Source organism: Dysidea avara, chromosome 10 (genome assembly GCF_963678975.1).
Source record: "Dysidea avara chromosome 10, odDysAvar1.4, whole genome shotgun sequence".
NCBI classification, from domain to species: Eukaryota; Metazoa; Porifera; class Demospongiae; order Dictyoceratida; family Dysideidae; genus Dysidea; species Dysidea avara.
In genome coordinates, this window is record NC_089281.1 from 29400408 (window position 1) to 29423831 (window position 23424).

Here is a 23424-nt window from a genome sequence, read left to right on the forward strand (position 1 = left end):
AAAGAGATCAGCTAGAAGAAGTTACCTTGTAAAGAGTTCAGCTACAAAGAAACCATCATGTAGAGAATTCAGCCGCAAACAAATCATGTATAGAGAGTTCAGCTACAAATAAATCTCCCTGTAGAGGGATCAGCTAGAAGAAGTTTCCTTGTAGAGAGTTCTGCTACAAACAAATCACCCTGTAGAAAGATCAGCTAGAAGAAATCACCTTGTAGAGAGTTCAGCTTCAAAGAAACAATCATGTGAGAGTTCAGGTACAAACAAATTGTCCTGTAGAGAGATCAGCTAGAAGAAGTTACCTTGTAGAGAGTTCAGCTACAAAGAAACCATCATGTAGATAGTTCAGGTACAAACAAATCACCCTGTAGAAAGATCAGCTATAGAAGAAATCACCTTGTAGAGAGTTCAGCTACAAAGAATCTATCATGTAGAGAGTTCAACTACAAACAAATCACCCTGTAGAAAGATCAGCTATAGAAGAAATCACCTTGTAGAGAGTTCAGCTACAAAGAAACCATCATGTAGAGAGTTCAGCTACAAACAAATCGGCCTGTAGAGAGATCAGCTAGAAGAAATTACCTTGTAGAGAGTTCAGCTACAAAGAAACCATCATGTAGAGAGTTCAGCTGCAAACAAATCACCTGTAGAGAGTTAAGCTACAAACAAATCTCCCAGTAGAGAGATCAGCTAGAAGAAGTCACCTTGCAGGGAGTTCAGTTACAAAGAAATAAACCATGTAGAGAGTTCAGCTGCAAACAAATCACCTGTAGAGTGTTCAGCTAGAAACAAGTCACCCTGTAGAGAGATCAGCTAGAAACAAGTCACCTTATAGAGAGTTCAGCTAGAAGAAGTCACATTGTAGAGCTACAAAGAAACTACCATGTAGAGTTCAGCTGCAAACAAATCACCCTGTAGAGAGATCAGCTAGAAGAAGTTACCTTATAGGGAGTTCAGCTATGAACAGATCACCCTGTAGAGAGTTCAGCTACAAACAAATCACCCTGTAGAGAGTTCAGTTACAAAGAAACCACCATGTAGAGAGTTCAGCTGCAAAAAAAAATCAATCACTCTGTAGAGAGTTCAGCTAGAAGAAGTCACCTTGTAGAGAGTTAAGCTGCAAATAAATCACCCTGTAGAGAATTCAGCTACAAACAAATCACCCTGTAGAAAGATCAGCTAGAAGAAGTTACCTTGTAGAGAGTTCAGCTACAAAGAAACCACCATGTAGAGAGTTCAGCTGCAAACAAATCACCTGTAGAGAGTTCAGCTAGAAACAAGTCACCCTGTAGAGAGATCAGCTAAAAACAAGTCACCCTGTAGAGAGTTCAGCTAGAAGAAGTCACATTGTAGAGAGTTCAGCTACAAAGAAACTACCACGTAGAGAGTTCAGCTGCAAACAAATCATCCTGTAGAGAGTTCAGCTAGAAGAAGTCACCTTTTAGAGAGTTCAGCTACAAAGCAACCACCATGTAAAGAGTTCAGCTGCAAAAAACTCAATCACCTTGTAGAAAGATCGGCTAGAAGAAGTTACCTTGTAGAGAGTTCAGCCACAAAGAAACCACCATGTAGAGAGTTCAGCTGCAAACAAATCACCTGTAGAGAGTTCAGCTAGAAACAAGTCACCCTGTAGAGAGTTCAGCTAGAAGAAGTCACATTGTAGAGAGTTCAGCTACAATGAAACTTCCATGTAGAGAGTTCAGCTGCAAACAAATCATCCTGTAGAGAACTCAGCTACAAACAAATATGCAGTGTAAAAAGATCAGCTAGAATAAGTTACCTTGTAGAGAGTTCAGCTACAACGAAACCACCATGTAGAGAGTTCAGCTACAAACAAATCACCTGTAGAGAGTTCAGCTACAAACAAGTCACCCTGTAGAGAGATCAGCTTGAAACAAGTCACCTTGTAGAGAGTTCAGCTAGAAGAAGTCACATTGTAGAGAGTTCAGCTACAAAGAAACCACCTGTAGAGAGTTCAGCTACAAACAAATCACCCTGTAGAGAGATCAGCTAGAAGAAGTTACCTTGTAGGGATTTCAGCTACAAACAAATCACCCTGTAGAGAGTTCAGCTACAAAGAAACCATTCTGTAAAGAGCTCAGCTGCAAACAAATCACTTGTACAGAATTCAGCTACAAACAAATCACCCTGTAGAGAGATCAGCAAGAAGAAATTACCTTGTAGATAGTTCAGTTACAAACAAATCACCCTGTAGAAAGATCAGTTAGAAGAAGTTACCTTGGAGAAAGTTCAGCTACAAAGAAACCATTTTGTAAAGAGCTCAGCTGCAAACAAATCACCTGTACAGAATTCAACTACGAACAAATCTCCCTGTAGAGAGATCAGCTAGAAGAAATTACCTTGTAGAGAGTTCAGCTACAAAGAAACCACCATGTAGAGAGTTCAGCTGCAAAGAAATCACCCTGTAGAAAATTCTGCCAGAAACAAATTGCCCTGTAGAAAGATCAGTTAGAAGAAGTTACCTTTTAGAGAGTTCAGCTACAAAGAAACCATTCTGTAAAGAGCTCAGCTGCAAACAAATCACCTATACAAAATTCAGCTACAAACATATCACCCTGTAGAGAGATCAGCTAGAAGAAGTTACCTTGTAGATCGTTCAGCTACAAACAATTCACCCTGTAGAGAGAGCAATTAGAAGAAGTCACCTTGTAGAGTGTCCAGTTACAAAGAAACCACCATGGAGATTTCTGTAATCAATATATGTGACCGGATTTGCGAAAAGGGGTCTTCCACACACATCCAATTCCGTAAACGTTGGAGACCATAACTCAGTGTTCAAGTAACATATTAACCTGAAAATTTCACCATGTATTCAGCTATAGTGGTGCTCACCACTGCCCAAATATCAAGGCAATAGCTCTTTCCAATCCGAAGTTATCAATTGTCAAAGTTGGCAAATTGGATGTGTGTGGAAGACCCCTTTTCGCAAATGCGGTCAAATATGTATTATACAGTATATATAATTTGTACATTTTCTGATAAAATATTTAAAGTACATCTACTTCATCTTTTCTTCTTCCTGTAGTAAAGAAAAAAACGTAGGTTAAAAAAGTCCCAAAGCTGGTATACAAATACAAAAAGAAATGAAATCTAATCCAAAACAGCCAAGCTGTAAAAAAAGTGTGCGGCCCTCAGAAAGGCTATGGTGAAAAAAGATGTGAAATCCAAGGTGGCGGCCAAGAAATGGCTGTGATGGTAGGTTAATGGTAAAAATTTTAATAATGACAATTCAGGTAAATTTTGTGTGCCGCGAGTTTACTGGAATGTTGTGTGTATAAATAGGCAGTAGAATAGTATCTAATCCAAAACAGCCAAGCTGTAAAAAAAGTGTGCGGCCCTCAGAAAGGCTATGGTGAAAAAAGATGTGAAATCCAAGGTGGCGGCCAAGAAATGGCTGTGATGGTAGGTTAATGGTAAAAATTTTAATAATGACAATTCAGGTAAATTTGGTAAAAATTTTAATAATGACAATTCAGGTAAATTTTGTGTGCCGCGCTTCACAAAATTTACCTGAATTGTCATTATTAAAATTTTTACCATTAACCTACCATCACAGCCATTTCTTGGCCGCCACCTTGGATTTCACATCTTTTTTCACCATAGCCTTTCTGAGGGCCGCACACTTTTTTTACAGCTTGGCTGTTTTGGATTAGATACTATTCTACTGCCTATTTATACACACAACATTCTAGTAAACTACTCTCTTAATCTCTGCTATTAAAAATCCATTTGCTAAAAGCTTACCATTGGTTAAAAAAAAAAGTCTACAACACAGGGTATTCCCAGGCGGTCACCCATCCAAGTACTAACCCTGCCCGACGCTGCTTAACTTCAGTGATCGGACGAGAACTGGTGCTTTCAACGTAGTATGATCGTAGACATTTGTTATACCATTCTACTGCCTATTTATACACACAACATTCCAGCAAACTACTCTCTTAATCTCTGCTATTAAAAATCCATTTGCTAAAAGCTGAAGTAAAAAGCTTACCATTGGTTAAAAAAAAAAGTCTACAACACAGGGTATTCCCAGGCGGTCACCCATCCAAGTACTAACCCTGCCCGACGCTGTTTAACTTCAGTGATCGGACAAGAACTGGTGCTTTCAACGTAGTATGGTCGTAGACATTTGTTACACTATTCTACTGCCTATTTATACACACAACATTCCAGTAAACTACTCTCTTAATCTCTGCTATTAAAAATCCATTTGCTAAAAGCTTACCATTGGTTAAAAAAAAAAGTCTACAACACAGGGTATTCCCAGGCGGTCACCCATCCAAGTGCTAACCCTGCCCGACGCTGTTTAACTTCAGTGATCGGACGGGAACTGGTGCTTTCAATGTAGTATGGTCGTAGACAATTGTTATGCCATTCTACTGCCTATTTATACACACAACATTCCAGCAAACTACTCTCTTAATCTCTGCTATTAATAATCCATTAGCTAAAAGCTGAAGTAAAAAGCTTACCATTGGTTAAAAAAAAAAGTCTACAACACAGGGTATTCCCAGGCGGTCACCCATCCAAGTACTAACCCTGCCCGACGCTGCTTAACTTCAGTGATCGGACGAGAACTGGTGCTTTCAACGTAGTATGGTCGTAGACATTTGTTATACCATTCTACTGCCTATTTATACACACAACATTCCAGCAAACTACTCTCTTAATCTCTGCTATTAAAAATCCATTTACTAAAAGCTGAAGTAAAAAGCTTACCATTGGTAAAAAAATTAAAAAATAAAGAAGGAAGAAAAACACAAAAGTCTACAACACAGGGTATTCCCAGGCGGTCACCCATCCAAGTACTAACCCTACCCGACGCTGCTTAACTTCAGTGATCGGACGAGAACTGGTGCTTTCAACATAGTATGGTCGTAGACATTTGTTATACCATTCTACTGCCTATTTATACACACAACATTCCAGCAAACTACTCTCTTAATCTCTGCTATTAAAAATCCATTTGCTAAAAGCTGAAGTAAAAAGCTTACCATTGGTTAAAAACAAAAGTCTACAACACAGGGTATTCCCAGGCGGTCACCCATCCAGGTACTAACCCTGCCCGACGCTGCTTAACTTCAGTGATCGGACGAGAACTGGTGCTTTCAACGTAGTATGGTCGTAGACATTTGTTATAACATTCTACTGCCTATTTATACACACAACATTCCAGTAAACTACTCTCTTAATCTCTGCTATTAAAAATCCATTTGCTAAAAGCTGAAGTAAAAAGCTTACCATTGGTTAAAAAAAGAAGTCTACAACACAGGGTATTCCCAGGCGGTCACCCATCCAAGTACTAACCCTGCCCGACACTGCTTAACTTCAGTGATCGGACGAGAACTGGTGCTTTCAATGTAGTATGGTCGTAGACATTTGTTATACCATTCTACTGCCTATTTATACACACAACATTCCAGTAAACTACTCTCTTAATCTCTGCTATTAAAAATCCATTTGCTAAAAGCTGAAGTAAAAAGCTTACCATTGGTAAAAAAATTAAAAAATAAAGAAGGAAGAAAAACACAAAAGTCTACAACACAGGGTATTCCCAGGCGGTCACCCATCCAAGTACTAACCCTGCTGGACGCTGCTTAACTTCAGTGATCGGACGAGAACTGGTGTTTTCAACGTAGTATGGTCGTAGACATTTGTATACCATTCTACTGCCTATTTGTACACACAACATTCCAGTAAACTACTCTCTTAATCTCTGCTATTAAAAATCCATTTGCTAAAAGCTGAAGTAAAAAGCTTACCATTGGTAAAAAAAGTCTACAACACAGGGTAATGGTATGGTCGTAGACATTTGTTAAGCCATTCTACTGCCTACTTTTGCACACAACAAGAGGCTACCTAAAATTAAAAGTCTGCTTGGAGCAACTTCAGCTATTGAACGTAACAACTTCAGCCACTGAACGTAACAACTTCAGCCACTGAACGTAGCAACTTCAGCCACTGAATGTAATGGTTCCCGTCACTTCGTGGCTTCCCACCACCCCCTACCTCCAACTCTACCAAAAACTCGCCCCAACTCGCTCGCACTGAAACTTTGGCCTGAAAAAAACTATCTAAAAGCGGGAAATATCTTTAAACTTTTGAGTCATGTAGTGATTGTTCATATTGTGTACTAGCTAGCCCAGCCAGTCAATGTGATGTTTTTTGTTCATCCTTCTGGCATCTCAGTTATCCGGATATTACTTATCCGGATTTTCGGTTAACCAAACTGTAGTTACTGTTCTATTAGGGTAGTTGATAATCACTAGTGGAGTCCTGCACATTTATATAGCTACACAAAATATTAACTACTGTAGCCAGCTATAATTACATACAACACAAAGGCAAACAAAATAAAAAGTATAGCTAGCTAACACAACCAAAAAGATCAAAAATCTAGTTAAAACAAAATTTTAATGATGGAAATGTTCTGGCAGTCTCAGACCAAATTGTTCCATAAGACATCCCCTCAATAAAAGAACTCTTTTTACCATAGATGTAAATGGTCTGCATGGGACAAAGAATCGATTTGTTACAGCTAACATGACCTGTTTTGTAAATAACTGAATCTGATGTAACTTGCAATAAACTATCTCATTCCACAATCAAAATCAGCTAGACTTGAGTGGCCTGGTTTTGCTGGCTGCTTTTCCCAAGCCCAGTGGCGATCTGTACGTGCGGTGTGGGGCCTTAATGGAGCCTGGGAATGACTGTATGTGGCTGTACAGCTCTAAGACGGTTCAAAATCTGAATCATTTGTATGAAATCTCCAGCACTACCTCAATAATAAAGTTGGGCAATAAATTAATATTTAATATTTCAATATGATTAAGGTAACACACCGAGTGGTGTTTTTTGGTATTGTGATAATTGAAAAAGCGCAATATATTGCAAATATCGAGAGTAATACTGTTGACATATACATTACATCAAGAGTTTGTAATATGGTATTATAAACTCTTGATTACATGTGAGCCATTCCAAAGCATTTTATTAACGTCAGACTGATTTGTAACTTCAAAATCATGATAGCTACTACAATTTTTTCAGTGAATATTGATATCCTAATTTTTTACATACCTTCTTGCTTCAGTCAATGTCCATTTAGATGCACATAAATCACAAATGCCAATTGCAAAAATTATTGAATAATTATATATCTTCTTAGAATTCTCAATACCGCTCATCACTACTTAATGACTAAGACTTAGTCAGTATTGTACTGATCTCAGTGAGATCATAGTGAGGTGGAGTGAAGACTGGCAAATGTTTTTCAACCTTAGCAAATGTGTACACCTCAAGATCACTAACAGGATATTAACAACTAACTCAACATATTTTCTGAAACAACATCAAATTTGTAGATCTAACAATGCCACTTACCTGGGAGTAACAATAGATGAACACCTGAAGTGGACAAACCATATCCAACATGTTACCTGTAAAGCAAACTCAGCCAATGCCTTTTTGCGACGTAATATTAGCTCTTGCACTCAACAAACTAAGAAGCTGTGTTATCTAGCAATGGTACGTCCTATCTTAGAGTATGCATCAACTTTCTGGTCTCCATACACTAACAGTAACATCTACAAGTTAGAAATGGTCATAGGCGGCGGAAAGGGGGGGGCTAGGGGGCTAAAGCCCCCCCTCGGTCCGCTGAGGGGGGGCTTAGCCCCCCCTCAGAATGATATCACACCGAAATTATCTTTCTTGGAGTGGGGCTGAAAACCGTGATAAAGATCGAGATACTCTAATAGAGCAGTCACTCTAATAAAGTAGTCAGTGTGTAGCGAGCTATGAAAGGATTTTTATGTAGTTTATCAGCTAGAAATGGTAGCTAGTGAGGTGAAAAGCTCTTGTCAGTTGGTTGCGACCTTTTTTTTTTTTTTTTTTTTTTTTTTTGGTCTCACCTTACCAAACTATAGAAGTCTGGGTCAGCCCAGCCCCCCCTCATATCAACTACTTCCTCCGCCGCTGGAAATGGTCCAACGAAGAGCTGCAAGGTTTATTACAAACAATTATTCACCCTGGGCTAGTGTAACTGAGATACTAGATCACCTGAATCTACCAACTCTTGAACAGCGACGGAACAATTTGAAGCTAGTCATGATGTATAAAATGGTGCATAGACAAGTTCACATCGATAATGGAAACTATTTAATCCCAACAGCAAGCCAAACACGAGGTCACGATCAACGATTTTTGCAGCCACACTCCAGAATTGATTCTTACCTTTACTCTTATTACCCCTCTACAATTAAATTATGGAATAACCTATCTAGCAGTACTGTGGAATCACCTACCTTAAGCACATTTAAACAATGTATTAATTATAGCTAAGTACAATCACTACAATTTATTCTTAATTTAATCTGTTGTACTATATACTCCATATGGAGGTTTCTGTACAGTAAACAAATAATAATAATAAGATCTGGACTACCATTACTATTATTTCAGGACAAGGAAAAGGCCGGTATAAGCTCACCAGGCTGCCTCAATTAATATGCTTAATCTTCCCTAAGTCGTGCACGTGGCGGTCCAAATTTATAAGCACTACCGTACGCAAGGAAATTTTGACGTCAAAAAAAATTTGACGAATCGGTTTAATTCGTCAAATTTAAATTCGTCAAATGTTTATAAGCGCCCTTAAAAGTACAGGTTTTGCCTACAATTTCTTCATTTTCGTCAACATTTTATTCGTCAAATCTGCTGAAGTCTGAATTCGTCAAAATTTCCTTGCGTACGGTACTACATGTAGCCAGATGACATGTAGCCAGATGACATGTAGCCTAGTCATATAGCGCGTGCAAAAAAGTGATAATTATTGACGAGATTAACGATGATGGTGTTGTGGGCGTGTCTAGTCGCCCTGTGTAGTTTAGGTGTAGTCTCTAGTTGTAATATTTCACTAGGCGGTCATAATTCGGTGCCGGATCTCTGTTTATCCATACAAGAAGAAGCAGCACGATTGGTTTCGACAATACTCAATTTCACGTTGGCTGAAAATGGTTCAATCATATTCGCATCACTACCACCCACCCGAGAAGTCAGTGTGTCAGTGAATGACGACTCAGATGGACTGAGGGGCTGGACCAACATTGCAAACTCTTTTGTGGATAGCGTTCGCAGTGGAAGTCTACCATATGGTATGACCTCAAGTATGGCCTAATTTAAGCCGGCCACCACTTTACTTTGTAAACAGCTAAAGGTGTCACTGCTCGTTGTATATCATTACACTTGCTATTCATATCATGTGTGAATGTGTAATGGCTTTTGATTTATATTTCTGCAGATGTTATTTTGCCTATCCTTAATTCTTCGGTGGACAGTCCCATTGCGACAGCTGACTGTTTCTCAAATCAACAGCGTACCGGCAGTGGTGACTTTGAGTTACGAGATATACTAGAAGATGTAAGTTGCAAATATATTGTGACATGCCAAGCCTAACTATGTTCTGTATACTAGCATGGTTCTGCAATAGCGACCATCATCGTAATATTCGTTGACCTGTAATCTTCAATCAGTAAGCCTACAATCTGACACTTGTTGACACTCAAAGCTGTGTCAGATTAGTAAAGATGTAAGGTACAGTGGACCCTCAGTTATCTGAACCCCAATTTGTCTCAGGCAGTAGGAAAGACAAGGCCATACCTATTTGAAAAGTTGTTGCTCGGATTTAGTTTACAACAAAATGGGTCAGTTGGTAGGCAAAAAAAACACCCAATAAAAAAGCAGCTAGCTAATTTCAGAAATATTTTATCTTACAAAAACTATAATTATGTATGTAAGTCAGATAAAATATTTTGTGGCTACTGCACTCTGCACAGACATGTCAAATACTTTATAGTTACAAGCTACGTAACTAGCTATTGTAAAGGGAAATAATGTAGTTAGTATATCTAGCTACATACATATAGCCCAATGAGTCATGGATGACACTGAAGTATGTAGATTAGCTATATGCTAGCCAAGAACTATAGAGGTGTGCTGGTTTTAGGAACTACGACCATATAGATAATGTTACATGTTACCTTTTGAGATTTTACACATTGACTGTTCTATTAGAGTATCTCGATCATTTTGCACCAATTACAAATGAAATTCTAGGTGTCACGTGATCTTAATTTTTTCTTTTCTTAACTAGAATCTGTGCAAAATTGGGTCAGTCGGATCCGAGCAACAACTTTTCAAATAGGTATGGCCTAAGTGATAACTGAAGCCCATATATTTGTATACAGAACTCTGCTGAAATTACTCTAGTAGAACAATCGTTTCCAATTTGAGGGTCTGCTGTAGTAATAGTTACACAGCAAAAGTCCTTTGGTGCAACAAACAGTGTCAGATTATTAGGTTTCACTGTAACATTACTTTTGCTGTTTCTTGATTGATTATTTACATATTGAGCCACATAAACTTACCGTATAGCCTAAATATTTCGAGGGAGAGATTTTTCACTTATTTGTGCGGTTTTGGGGGTTATCAGTGAAAATTTTAGCCTTGGAATATTTAGACCTCCATATAGTCTAATACATTTTGGGAATGTTTGCAAATCCACAAAAAATTCAACATTGCTCTCAACCTTGAAATATTTGCCCCTCGAAATATTTAGGCTATATGGTATTTCTTAGTTTCTCATCCGCTGTTTCTCACTCACCATTTCTCATTACGTGCAGGCAGTTTTGTTTTTATTTTTTGTTCTTGACATGACTAACTGCTCTAGCTAATGGCTGGATGGATTCATGTACCATTCATACAATGCAGTAAAGAAAACAGTGATAGATGATAAACTAATGAGGCCATACAGAAATTAGTTTGATATACTCTAATAGAACAGTCTAATGCAAGTCAGGAAATACTGTATACCCTAATAAACCTGTTATTGTAAGAATGACTTTGAGCATAACAGGCTTGATTTTCAAAAGCATATAATGCACAAATTTAAAAGGATTGGCTTAAGCCTACTGTATTTATGAATTAGATGTGATAAGCACCTTCTTGCAAAGAGGAAGAATATAAAGTGTAGATAGAGAAACCTTAAAATTTGTAGTTGATAAGTGAAATAGTACCTGGAAGATGAATAAACTTGAGCTATTTGTGCTTTGACAATAGCCAATTCCCAAAGATCAAGCCTGTTATGCTTTCCAAGTCAAGATTATGCTGTCTGAGAGCTGACTGTTTTATTAGAGTATTTCCTGACTGCTGTGTCACAAACTTGTAACTAATATTATGTAATACTGTCACGTGATATTTTTTATATAAAATAACACTGTGTTGTACAATAGTCAGTTCTCTGCAATATTAATGAATAAGATTGTTGTGCTATAACGAAGAAAGCAAGTTTCTTCCCTCATCTCCCTGACATGCTGTATTAGAGTAAGTGACTGCTCTATTAGAGTATCTCAATCTTATTCTAAATAATCACCCAAGAAACAATAACATTACATGCTTTGCAATGGTAATGTTGTGTGCTGTGTTCATATTTTGCTGGTTTTTTGGCATGCACAAAGCTGTAATGACTAACTGCTGCTAACATAAGTAGCTCTTGACATATGCCTCTGTTTTAATTAAGCAGGTCCCATTTGGGGTCAGTGGGTAATCTGGGTCAACAATTGTGACCTGGTTTCACTGCTGGTATGTGGTAAATGGCATTATATTGTCTATATCCACTACACAGTTTGGTGAGTGGTGGGCACCCATACTTGTTGTGACTGTACTGGGACCATTGTTTGCTCTGCTGTTCATCATCGTTGGTTGTTGTTTCTGCTGCTGCCGACTTTGTGGCAAATGTGGTGGAGATTTGAAACAAAAACATCGAAGCAAAAATGATTTAAGATGCTTAATCCTCTATATAGTACTAGTCCTCTGTGTTTGCCTGTTATGGTGAGTTTCTATTTCATTGTTATTAATAGCTTGCATACCCCTTTATGTAGTTGAGGCATTGTTAATTTGTTCTGTTTGTCTAGCATTGGTGTTGTGTTTGCTTTTGTTTCCAATGAGAAACTGAACGACAGTGTTCGAGGTTTTAATACGACTGTCAACACAGCAATTGATAATTCACTCAATTTTATTGATGACACACAGATGGTAGGACATGGTATATTAGCCTAGGTGATAATGTCTTTTATGTAGCAAGCAAATGCAACTGTTGATCGATATGACGAAGTAAACACCTTCGTACAGTGTCAAGTAGACAGTAAGTGTTGTAACCTTTGTTTATACATGTACAGATCCATGCAGAGTACTGTTGTGTGTGCAGCATCTTTGCCAATATAAGGAATATCCGTGTATGTCATAGTAACAATTGCATTTTATGTTACTGGCTCTTATAAAGGAACATGAAATTTTATGCAATTGTGTACACAATAATTAAAGTAAGTCGCTTATTGGCAGCATAGCTTCCTTCTTGCTGCAAGATTTATTTGGTTATCACACATCCACAATAACTGCATTTATCCTTAGTGTAATGTCAAACAGATATCCCTTATATCAAGTGATGTCAAACAGATATCCCTTATATCAAGTGTTGTCAAACAGATATCCCTTATATCAAGTGATGTCAAACAGATATCCCTTATATCAAGTGATGTCAAACAGATATCCCTTATATCAAGTAGGGCCAAAACCGTGTAGAGCTCAAATTTCAATTAGTCAACAAGCCATTTAATTAACTCTAAAACTCACATATACTGCTATTTAGACCTATGATAATGTAGTTAGTGAGATGTAACTTTTATAAGGTTTCCTGGAAGTTTACCCTGCTATGAAAGTGGGTATGGAGGTGTAAAACTAAATAATCACTCAATATAGCTTATTTTACATAGTACCTTATTTGCCATCCCATCCTTGTAAAATAAATGCCAATGATTTATTATTGCTCAGTGGCAAACCATACTTTATAAAACTAATACATTATTGCTGAGCGCCATAGTGTGAGGCAAGAAATTTTGTAGTTCTGAACTTTCTTAAATATGTATTTATTCATAGCTGTGTTTGCCTGCAATGGAAGTGCATAATGTAAGGTGTTGTGCAATGAATTAAATGATGTAATGTGGTAATGGTTGTTGCACAATCTACTACCCGTCTACAACTTTAGTATTATAGCTGCTCGTGAGCAGCCTTACAAAAAGAGTATTTTAATTAGGTAATTTATTGATGTGTTTGTGATGACACAAGCTATTATATACCTCAAGCCAACTTTGAGGCTTGAACACCAGCCTACTTGTACTAGTCAGCTATGAAAGTGCAAAACGTATCATGAACCACAGTAGTGGGTTCATATTAGGGATCACAGAGGAATTTCTGCAAAACCATAATAGAGCAGTCGCCTAAAAGCAATCTTAGAAAGTACGAAACAACACTCAGAAGACTTATTAGATATATGGTGGTATATTGCTGTAAAATGGTATAGGTAAAATTTGGGTTACTTAATAATTGCATGATTTGTTGTTCATCATCATGTTATTCTTTTGCTTTGCAAGCCTACAGCAAAATTTATCCACTCATAGAATATACAGCAATACTTACCGAGTCCTTCCATGTGTCCATGACCAATTTATAAACCTGTACTCCACAGATCATCATCCACCCTTGAGCTTAATAAATTTCTCTCTAAGTTCTTAGCCAGTGTAGCCCTCCATACCTTACAATGACTACATTATGGGATTCTTTCTTGTGATACATTGTGCTGTGTAATTGCCTTTATCAGGCATGTTGTTCCTGCTTTCCATTCCTGTCCCATTCTATAATCAAGACACATGGTAGTGTGTCGTGCAGCCAAAAAAGCCAGTGGTGCTATACTGTGAGTATTAGTATTTACAGGAAGAAACAAAATGAGATTTTCACACATACGTAGCTCCATGCTCCCTTCTCGAATTGGAATAATTTTTATATTGCAAACACCCTCCATCTTCAGCACTCCACATACCAAATTGAGGAAGATTGCCTAATGCAATTGTGAAATATGAGCCTTGAAAATTTGGCTTAATTTATTTATTTTTTGTTTGTTTGTTCGTTTTGGGGCTTATAGATTATTCTTTTGCACACTTTACAAAAACCATTATAAAATGCAAATGTGTACCTCAATTTTCTTGAGCTTTGGTATACTTTAAGAACATATTGTGACACAATAAAGTACCAAGTTTGGTGGTAATCTGAATAATAGTCATAGAGCTATGGACGATTTTTTGCATCAAAAAGGCTGATACCTACAGGATAAACTGCTTACAATTGGTATGCGTATTGGTTAACCATCATAGCTCAAACTTTTTGTGGTTTAAAAGAAATTGCATTGACTTGAAACATGTCAGAAAAGCCTACCAGCGTTCGAACCATACTGAACACCCAAACCCTTAGCCACTGAGCCATTGCTATTATGGCTGTTCACCTCACTTAATTTCTAATTTATAAATGAAAATTCTAGCCTAAAATCTACTCAATAGTGAAAGTTCATAAATTTCGTAGATCTGCCAATGGAAAATCGAGAACATTTTATGCGTGTTCTATTAGAAATCCATGTGCTCTACTAAAATTAATCAAATAAACTCTACAATTCAGTAGCATTGCAACTTCTCTAGTATTGTACGAATCAAAGCTGATATATTATAGCCATTTTGGTACAGATCAATGGAGTAGTACACTACTAAGATGTATGTACTTGCGCCATTCATCATCATTATAAGTGCTATGCTGGTAAAACTTGTGACAACAGGCTGGAAATCGCATCCTAGCATAAAAGGTACAGGGTTTGCTTTGTTAATCTGCTACTTATCACGTTTTGCATGAAATATCAAGATACTCTAATAGAACAGTCACTGCAAAATCCTAATAGACAGCTAGTACAATCATGTATACCTAACTTGGAAGGATCGAATTTACTTTGTTACAAAATGCTATTGCTAATAAATACGGACACTAAAATACAACTTTATATAGCCATGAACAAAGAAGCACAAATTATCAGTATTAACACAGATCCTTTGGCTTTGGTATCAGATCAGTAGGTATTGGTAGAGTACTACTTTGTTTTGTATCATCGTCATTGCATCTATAGATAAGAAGAACAATGGTTTATGTAAAAACAAACCTCATACCCAGTTTATAGCTGGCTTTCGGGTATATATATTAAAATACAAAAAGAAGTGAAATCCATGTAAAAACAGCCGAGCTGTATAAAAGGGTGTGGCCTTCAAAAAACCTGGGTGAAAAAAGTTGTGAAGTTAAAGGTGGCGACCATGAAATGGCTGCAATGATGTTTATGATAATAAATTTTAATAATGGCTTTGTGCATTATTAAAATTCATTATCGTTAACATCATTGCAGTCATTTCATGGCCACTACCTTTGATTTCACAACTTTTTCATCCTGGATTTTGAAGGCCACGCCCTTTTTATACAGCTTGTTTGTTTTTGCATGGATTCTACTTGCTCATGACCACACTGGGCGACAATGCTGTTTAATTAACTAGCTGCCTATCTAAACCACAACATTATCCTTCTGACATTTGGTGTGAGTGTGTGTGCGTGCGTGCATGCGTGCGTACGTGTGTGCGTGCGTGCGTGCGTGTGTGTGTGCGTGCGTGCATGTGTGTGAGCAAGTGGCTAGAGCACCAGCCCAGTAATCGAATGGTTCCAGGTTCAATGTCCAGTTACACCAAATTGGTGTTGTTTTTGTTGTGTTATTGTTGTTTCCTTGAGCAAGAAACTTCTCCAGTCTACCCAGCTGTTTAAATGAGGATCTGGTTTCCCAGTGTCAACTGGGGCAAGTAGCCCACCCAGCTGATACATCAATGGGTACCTGGTGTTAGCAAATACCAATTGTCTTGCATGGTGGGTGAAGATCCGGGTGGGACTTAGGTTTCCCACACCTTCACCTGTGAAACATGGTACAGCCTCCTGTGGGTTACAGGTCCTGCCCTAGGAGGATTTGCTTGTGCTAACTCATAGCACCTGAGTAGTGTACAGGTGTCCCAGTGTTGGTCCACTGGGTAGGCATGACCATGCTAGCATGGCAGCTGAAGACTTATGTATAGTTAAAAATAAATTTTTGTGGATTTGCGAACTATATGAAAGTCAAGGATAGAATTTTTGCTATTATTCCCCAAAACCTTGAAATCAGCAAGAATTTTCTCCTTAGAAATATTTAGGCTATACAGTATCCATGGTAGTATATCAGGTAGCAGCAGCAAAGTGTTGTACCACGCCCCTAGTTTCATCTACTGTAGTACTGTAACAAGATCAAGATACCCTAATACAGCAGTTACTGTATTGTGCTCTAACAAAAAAAAAGCTAGTGTAATTATTAATTAGTGATAAAAAGTAATGAAACGAGATATGATGGCAACTATGATAGAAAATCCCTACTTTGGTATTGAAAAGAAGTGCCAATTTAGAGATTTTCCATCATAGCCGCCATCATCTCTTGTTTGACTATTTAACCCTAATTATACTAGGTTAAATGTGTTTGGGTGGTGTCAGTATGTATATGCATGCCTTTTGCTCATCTCTTTTAGATTCACATTTAACTATTGGCATTATTGTGGTGGATGTATTTGAGGGTGCAGTTGCTCCTCTGATAAACAGCAGTCTTGAATTAGCCACAGGTATGTAGATATATATTTGTAATCCCAACACCCCATTAACATTTCTTCAATGTATTAGATCTTAACAACTCCATAAATGCACTACGACTGGTTAATAGCACTGTAGTGAAGTTGCTAAGTTTGACTCAAAGACTACAAACTGAGCTAAACGGTGTAACAGCAATGCTTCAAGCACTACAAACAAGCTGTGTTGCTGCTGGTGGTGGTTCTACATGTAATTCAATACCAACTGAAAGTTACACTGTAACAGTCAACTATACAGTGGTAAGGTGACCATCGGTGATTCTAGGGTATGAGGGATGAGTACATCTCAAAATGGAGAATAAATGTACCTCTGTTGCAATGCAATTCAGTTTACTTCTCAAGCCAATACCCCTCAATCCTAGGCCTCCTCCATCCTTTTACTCTCCTTACAACTATACTAACAGTCCTAGTTTATACACTATTTGTGCTGTAATTGTGTCTTAATACATACTTATGCATGTATAATGTCAGCGTGTAAAACAACTCTTCGAGGTTTTTATAAACCCTCCACCACTCCTATTCTCTAATTAGAAGTGGCTACAATATTGTTCAATTGGGTAAAGGATTAAATAGCTATGTGGTAAGAAGCGTTGCCATTTATCAGTTATACCACACTTACATGTATACAAGTCACTGCAAACTCTTTTTCAAACTCTACAGGTTGAAGATGTGAGTTCAGTTTTGGACCAACTTGTGATGATTGATGATCTTAAAGAACAAGTCCTTGAGGTTAGCCAATGACACTTAGTTGTATGGCTGTCTACTGTGTTCTCAGGCCAATGCCACTTTCTATAGTATTCCTTGTGACATCAGGAACCAAATACAAGGCCCAGCAGAGGGTTAGGCCTTTTAGTGCAAGTTACTGTTTTCAGGTGTCTTTGTATTTTAGAAATATTGGATCAAGCAAATAGCTTTCGGGACACTATTAGAAACATTGCAAATGATATAGAACGAGAAGTGAGAAATGTAAGTTGGAACGTCACAGGGACACTTTGTCCTTTTGGCTGAGTTATACTGAGTGTTACCACTTCAATGCTTGAGTTGAGACACAACAATCTTTAAATTCAGGAAGTTTGCTACCATTACTTGTTCCTATAGTACCATATTACATGCAATTTATCCGTTATTGCAGATTGTCAATGAAGAAGGGTTTGTCGGTGACACTCGAACACAATCAAGTGATATCCAAGAACAACTTGACAAGTATGATACTCCACGGTGAGTCAAAACCTAGATCAAAACAGGATTGTTGATGATCATTAAACAAATCAACAGCTATGCCATCAGTATAGCAATGTGCTCACTAACAGCAATTGTGATAATAATATTAATTGTGGGATTACTGTTGGGAGCTACTGGATTCCAAAGGAATACTGAACCACCTAATAGAACACAGTTATCACATTATGGTGGAATAACCTTGATATATTGGTAAGAATAATTGTGAAAGGCAATTATGTTACTAGTATTGTAACATTACAGTGGAGTTCCTCTTATGTTTATATTTGCTGTTATCCTCTTATTGTTGACGTCAATCACATTCTTCTTCGGAGCCAACATGCTCAAAGTTTGCTACTCTATTTCAGAAGATCCTCCAAATGATGACATCCCCAGTTACGAGCTATTCTCAAGGGTAGAGATACCACTAGTAGCTAAACATAATGTATTCTCAAATATGTAGATGGTCATGATAATAACAGTTTTAATTTGCATTTTCCTGCCAAAAATGTTGAACAGAGGCTTAACCTGTATAACATCTTAACAATACTGTATAGCTGAAAAGTTGGGCGGGAGGAAAGTTTGGTGAATTTGGCAAGTGAACAATGTTTCGTCAAGCTAAAATCCACCAAATCATTTGTCCAATACAAATCTGTATTAGCTCAACAAATTCACCAAACTTTGTTCTCGCCAAAATCCTATTGTGGCAAATTCACCAAAGTTTCCTCCCTCCAAATTTTCCAGCTATATGGCATTGGCTGTGTATAATCAAGCTCAAAATTCAAAGTGCTTTTTTTGATTAGTTCATATGAAATTTTAGTTTTAAGTTTAACAGAATTTTTACAAAATGACTTTCTGACACTTTACATGAGATGGATTATTTTTGCGGTTAGACACACTGCTTGGGCCTGACACATGCCTTGTACCAACATGCAAAACAGTGCATATGTTTCATGGACCTGCCATTATCCTTCATGAGTCATGACCCATTTTATGCCTCCATATAACACAAACGTGTCAATGTAGGAGTAATGCATTAATACTTTAGTGAGTTTGCTATCATTAACTCGTCCATATTTTTGTACCCGACAGTCACACGTACAGTTGAAGTAACCAGTTGAAATGTTGACAAGCTTCAAGTGCTGTTCCCATATGTAAGGCTGTGAAAAGGGCAGAACGTAACTGAAAAACTAAGTGAAATGGGCCAAGTAGCTACTTTGCTTGCCAATAATTAGTATTTGGAACATGCTTATTTGGAACATGCTTTTTGTCATACAATTTATAACCTAATACACATGTGTGGTATCATTGTTTCCTTTGATATGGCATAATGGAGTTCACTAATAGTAAATATGTTACAAAAACTTTACATGCATGTATATATGAAGAAAAATTAAGCTAGTAGAATAGTGCTGAAGCAAGGGTGGTGTGCCAAGTAAACCGCTACTTTTAGCCATGTATATTTATTGTTAATTGTAAATTATACGTATGAACAAAATTAGGAACTACATTTACATGTCATGTGATCATCTCCTTGTTTCAACACTTTTAATTATTACTGTAAAGCTTATAAAATTCATCACAGTCTTGTACGTAATATTTGTTCACAAGCTATAATGTACATGTTGTAATTGCTAAAAATTTTGCTTAATTTACAATCACAATTCCTCTACCAAAGGAGTATATTTTACTCTTCTAGATTGTAGACAATAGTGACCTATGGGGTGGATATTTACTGGGTTGCTATATTTTGGATGATAGCAGAATACCATTGACTGTGACTGATATGTTGAAGTGAGTTAGAGAATGTGTTGGTCATGTTTTAAAGCTGTTTGTTATAGTGGGTGTAGAGCTAATCAAGCTGTTTACGAAGTTGCTCAACTCAGACTGAGACCAGGTCTTAATCTAGATGACGTGGTTAATATTACTAACGTGAGTGAAGGAAATAAAGTAAAGAAAAATGCTAATAAAAACCATTGCCTCTGTTAAGCAAGTCTGTAGGCAGATTGAGGTTATAATTTCTGGGTAAATAATGCCAAACATATTCCAAAGACAGTGAGTACTAACCACAACACTCGCCATACTTTGGGACTTGCGCTACTTACAGAAATGGAATAAACAGACCTTACTATGGACAATCCTAAGAATGAACTATACACAGATACATGTGATAAAGCTGGCGCTATACCATCTTGTGTATTTAGTAATGTACCAATCACTCAGTGAAACATTGGTAACATTTTCATAATGCTGCCATTAGAATAATTATGCAGATTGATTCTGGTTTTATCAGGTTTAAATGTTAGAAACCTATTATACTAAAGATAGGAGTGTTGCATTAATATAAACATCAGATCAGTGGTACATGAGATCGTTGGTTATCAGTGATGGACTTGTAGATTTCACAATAGGATAATTGGCAAAGCGTCTAATCATTGCATTATTGACTGTAATGTATCACTATGGTTTCACATCTCCTTGGATGATTCCCTTGCTTTGCAGCAAGGTTGATTGGCCAATATGTCATGTATCTTATACATTAGTGTTAGAATTAATTGTGGTGTTCTCTTTGTTTAGCAAATTCCTAACTTGGATGGACTATTTGACAAATTGCGAGAACAGATCAGCTTTAATCTTGATCAGATCCTAACTCCGGAAGCACGTGACAGTATTAATGCCTTCACTAACGCAGGACTACAGGCCATTGACTATGTAACATACATCAGTCAGATCACATCTCAAATAAGTACACTAGCTGTTGATAGTACTATTAGTACACTGGAAACAGTACGTGATACATTAAGTGGAATCGAGGTGAGTATTAGAAAAGAACTTTGACTGAGAGACTTTAACAGGTCCTAAAGTTTTGCCATATTAAAATTATTCATATTCCATGTAAACCCACTGTAGCCTAGCTTAGCCAATAGCACTCAGGATATCATTGATGAAATCATCAGAATCAATCAGACTACAATTGCTGAGATCATCAACTGTACTGTGAGTCACTGCATGACTTTGATTTTGTATACTAGTAACCATAACTGGTGTGTATTTTAGCAACTCCTTGAACAACAGATAATAATGTTAAATGAAACGGCGGTGGAGTTAAGTGTAAGTTTTTGACATCAACTTCATAATAATACCATAATGATAATTATATACTGCCATATCTCTCTATAGGAAAGAGTTCAGGAAATACTTGATAATGCTAATGCAACTGTTGCTGAGCTAAATGGACCAAATGGTACTCAACTTGTGCTAAATGTAAGTTTATACATTTGTGAACAAGTTTATTATATGACATGTAACAGCGGACTGAAATAGTGCTCAACCGTGTCATCACTTTTGCAACTGATTTTGCCAACTGGGCAATAGACAATGTGAGTATACTCATGACTATATTACTATAGTACAGAATTGTTGTGTTGTTAGTTGGAGAATGAGATTGGAAGATGTCAACCACTCTATGCCACATATAGTAATCTTTATTATGAAGCATGTAAAGACGCAGTGGATGGAATAGTATGTGACTAGTTGTCCAGGGATATTGCATCTGTAACTACCATCATCTCACTTAGAATGCATTCTGGCTGGCTATTGGATGGTGTGTCTTGTTCTTCATTCCAACACTGGTGTTTGCAGTTTGGTTGTCACACTACTTGAGACGTATGAAAGTATCACCATATTCATACATTGGCCCGTCTGATCAAATTGAAAACACTAGCTATGGGACCTCATACCATCGGTACGTCTCTATTATTTCATTTGATAGATTTCACTATGAAACAATGATCTGAACAACATTTCCCCTTGTCTAATAGAAAGCAAATGCTATCAGTACAGTGGTATCATACAATAGTACTGTTTATTAGGAATCATGGAGATTTTCACTTTCTCACAAAAATAGATTAACCAGAAACTTCATGGCACCTTGGCAGTATTGGTTAAATGTATCTTCAGGGTGGCCAAAAATTCTTCCAACAAGTTACTACAGAAAAATATTTAACAGAACTTTCTACTGACTGACTGATTAACTGTCTGCCTGCCTGCCCTGCCCTGCCCTGCCCTGCCTGCCTGATACCTTCAGACAATGACTAAGGCTACAGGCTTGATTTATCACTGTTTGATGTCACTTCAGCCCGATAGGTGCCTTTTGGCATACCACAGCATGTAAAATGCATGCATCATGGACTTACCTTTGTCCTCCTTTGTGTCCCATTTCTTCTCACCGACCGCAAATTCTCTATATTTGTAATGGAAATCGTCTATATTTTCCACAGTGACTAGATTGATTGCAGAGGCACTTCTTGTAATGTTCTTCATTTTGAACATAGCTATGTAAAGCAAAGAGTATGGCCACTTCATTTTTTCAGTTGGGGTATATGTTCAGAAACATTTTGAGTATGATGTCATTTTTTACTTTTGATGTGGTACCGTAAATCAGGAAAATTTCTACATTGAAAATATTTGTTGTTAAAATTTTTAATACTTTTGCCATTTTGACAAACAACCAAAATTTATTATGACAAATTTAAAGCACATTGCAACTAGAGGTGAAATGCAAAACAAAAATACTGATGCCTAAGTTCAAAAACAGATAGCCACTATGGATTTGCTGCTACATCTGCACTTGCTATAGCTCGATAGCTACTATAATTCAGAACACTAGCGGCTCTGCTGGATGCCCGCCACTGGATTGATTGATTGTGGTATAAAGTGATACCTTGATGGCGAGAACCCGACAATACAAAGCTCCTCACACTCCAGGATGTTCATTGTGCTGAACCGTAGTGGAATTTATACCATAACATTCTCTAGCCAAATTCCTGCATGAGTGAAACATCATCATTTTAATTTTCGTCAATGCAGTCAACGGCAAAAATATTTTGACAACAAAATTTACACTACATGCTGGTTCACCAGTCATAATTACGTTACAATAAAGTAATTAAACTAACAAGTAGAAGGAATTGTAAGTTCGATTAGGGACCATAGACATAAAGTGAAACAAGGGAGATGAATCTCCATAGACTGAATTATAGGGATTAAATGTCCACTAGTATTATATCTGCAGGTCTATAGGTGTTTCACTGCTTTGATCCCTAATTGAACTTTTCTTCTATATGATATTATTATTATTATATCGTTGTCTCTCTTCTAGATTGGACCACATGAAGTCATAATGTCATTGTTGTATTAAACTAATGTTATATCTTACGAAAATAATAATATGTTGTAATTTTTGTACAGTTACAAAATATGCTGGTACAGTTCATCAGTTTATTACATTTTATTGGCATTGTATGGGTACTATATAACTCTCTATGGTCTTCTGTCACTTTCTGACAGAATAACAAGATGCATCAGATCTACAACTAAAATCTAGTGACACTACTGTACTCAACATGTAGAATGTCCATGATCTTCCTAAATAATAATAGCGCTTGGCCGGTATCTGTGGCCTGTGGATCAAAGTCAGGCTAGGGATGAATTTTTTCGAACCCCTTCTAGGTATTTGTCCCATTTCACTTCAGTCAACGATTTTTGCTTAGGTTCCTTGGCT

At 37.3% G+C, this 23424-nt stretch overlaps 1 protein-coding gene and 8 non-coding genes across 9 annotated transcripts; 1 reads left to right on the top strand and 8 right to left on the bottom strand.

The window, feature by feature from the left end:
* Nucleotides 1-3779: 3779 nt before the first annotated feature.
* LOC136237341 (5S ribosomal RNA) lies at nucleotides 3780-3898 on the bottom strand. Its single transcript, XR_010692405.1, has one exon. It is a non-coding gene; the product is annotated as a 5S ribosomal RNA (ribosomal RNA).
* Nucleotides 3899-4026: 128 nt separating this feature from the next.
* LOC136237363 (5S ribosomal RNA) lies at nucleotides 4027-4145 on the bottom strand. The gene has a single exon (XR_010692430.1). It is a non-coding gene; the product is annotated as a 5S ribosomal RNA (ribosomal RNA).
* Nucleotides 4146-4260: 115 nt separating this feature from the next.
* LOC136237372 (5S ribosomal RNA) lies at nucleotides 4261-4379 on the bottom strand. Its single transcript, XR_010692440.1, has one exon. It is a non-coding gene; the product is annotated as a 5S ribosomal RNA (ribosomal RNA).
* Nucleotides 4380-4507: 128 nt separating this feature from the next.
* On the bottom strand, nucleotides 4508-4626 carry LOC136237325 (5S ribosomal RNA). The gene has a single exon (XR_010692390.1). It is a non-coding gene; the product is annotated as a 5S ribosomal RNA (ribosomal RNA).
* Nucleotides 4627-4782: 156 nt separating this feature from the next.
* On the bottom strand, nucleotides 4783-4901 carry LOC136237358 (5S ribosomal RNA). Its single transcript, XR_010692424.1, has one exon. It is a non-coding gene; the product is annotated as a 5S ribosomal RNA (ribosomal RNA).
* Nucleotides 4902-5029: 128 nt separating this feature from the next.
* Nucleotides 5030-5148, bottom strand: LOC136237340 (5S ribosomal RNA). Its single transcript, XR_010692404.1, has one exon. It is a non-coding gene; the product is annotated as a 5S ribosomal RNA (ribosomal RNA).
* Nucleotides 5149-5276: 128 nt separating this feature from the next.
* On the bottom strand, nucleotides 5277-5395 carry LOC136237327 (5S ribosomal RNA). Its single transcript, XR_010692392.1, has one exon. It is a non-coding gene; the product is annotated as a 5S ribosomal RNA (ribosomal RNA).
* Nucleotides 5396-5551: 156 nt separating this feature from the next.
* LOC136237367 (5S ribosomal RNA) lies at nucleotides 5552-5670 on the bottom strand. Its single transcript, XR_010692434.1, has one exon. It is a non-coding gene; the product is annotated as a 5S ribosomal RNA (ribosomal RNA).
* Nucleotides 5671-8655: 2985 nt separating this feature from the next.
* Nucleotides 8656-23154, top strand: LOC136267861 (prominin-1-A-like). The gene is made up of 23 exons (XM_066063026.1): nucleotides 8656-9167; nucleotides 9314-9432; nucleotides 11696-11901; nucleotides 11985-12105; nucleotides 12151-12214; nucleotides 16530-16619; nucleotides 16678-16883; nucleotides 17304-17372; nucleotides 17419-17482; nucleotides 17533-17609; nucleotides 17776-17861; nucleotides 17919-18074; nucleotides 18126-18276; nucleotides 19561-19655; nucleotides 19703-19793; nucleotides 20439-20675; nucleotides 20772-20858; nucleotides 20919-20972; nucleotides 21042-21125; nucleotides 21173-21241; nucleotides 21294-21383; nucleotides 21440-21606; nucleotides 23023-23154. Exons 1-23 carry the CDS (start codon nucleotides 8861-8863, stop codon nucleotides 23042-23044), a joined length of 2712 nt encoding a protein of 903 aa, XP_065919098.1. The 5' UTR covers nucleotides 8656-8860; the 3' UTR covers nucleotides 23045-23154.
* Nucleotides 23155-23424: the final 270 nt, after the last annotated feature.

Bases quoted from the DNA above. Each gene is read 5' to 3' on its own strand.
- LOC136267861 (XM_066063026.1), top strand. From the start codon at position 8,861: ATGATGGTGTTGTGGGCGTGTCTAGTCGCCCTGTGTAGTTTAGGTGTA. The intron at 11,902-11,984 runs GTGAGTTTCTAT...CTGTTTGTCTAG, and splicing joins CTCTGTGTTTGCCTGTTATG to CATTGGTGTTGTGTTTGCTT. The intron at 20,859-20,918 runs GTGAGTCACTGC...TGTGTATTTTAG, and splicing joins CTGAGATCATCAACTGTACT to CAACTCCTTGAACAACAGAT.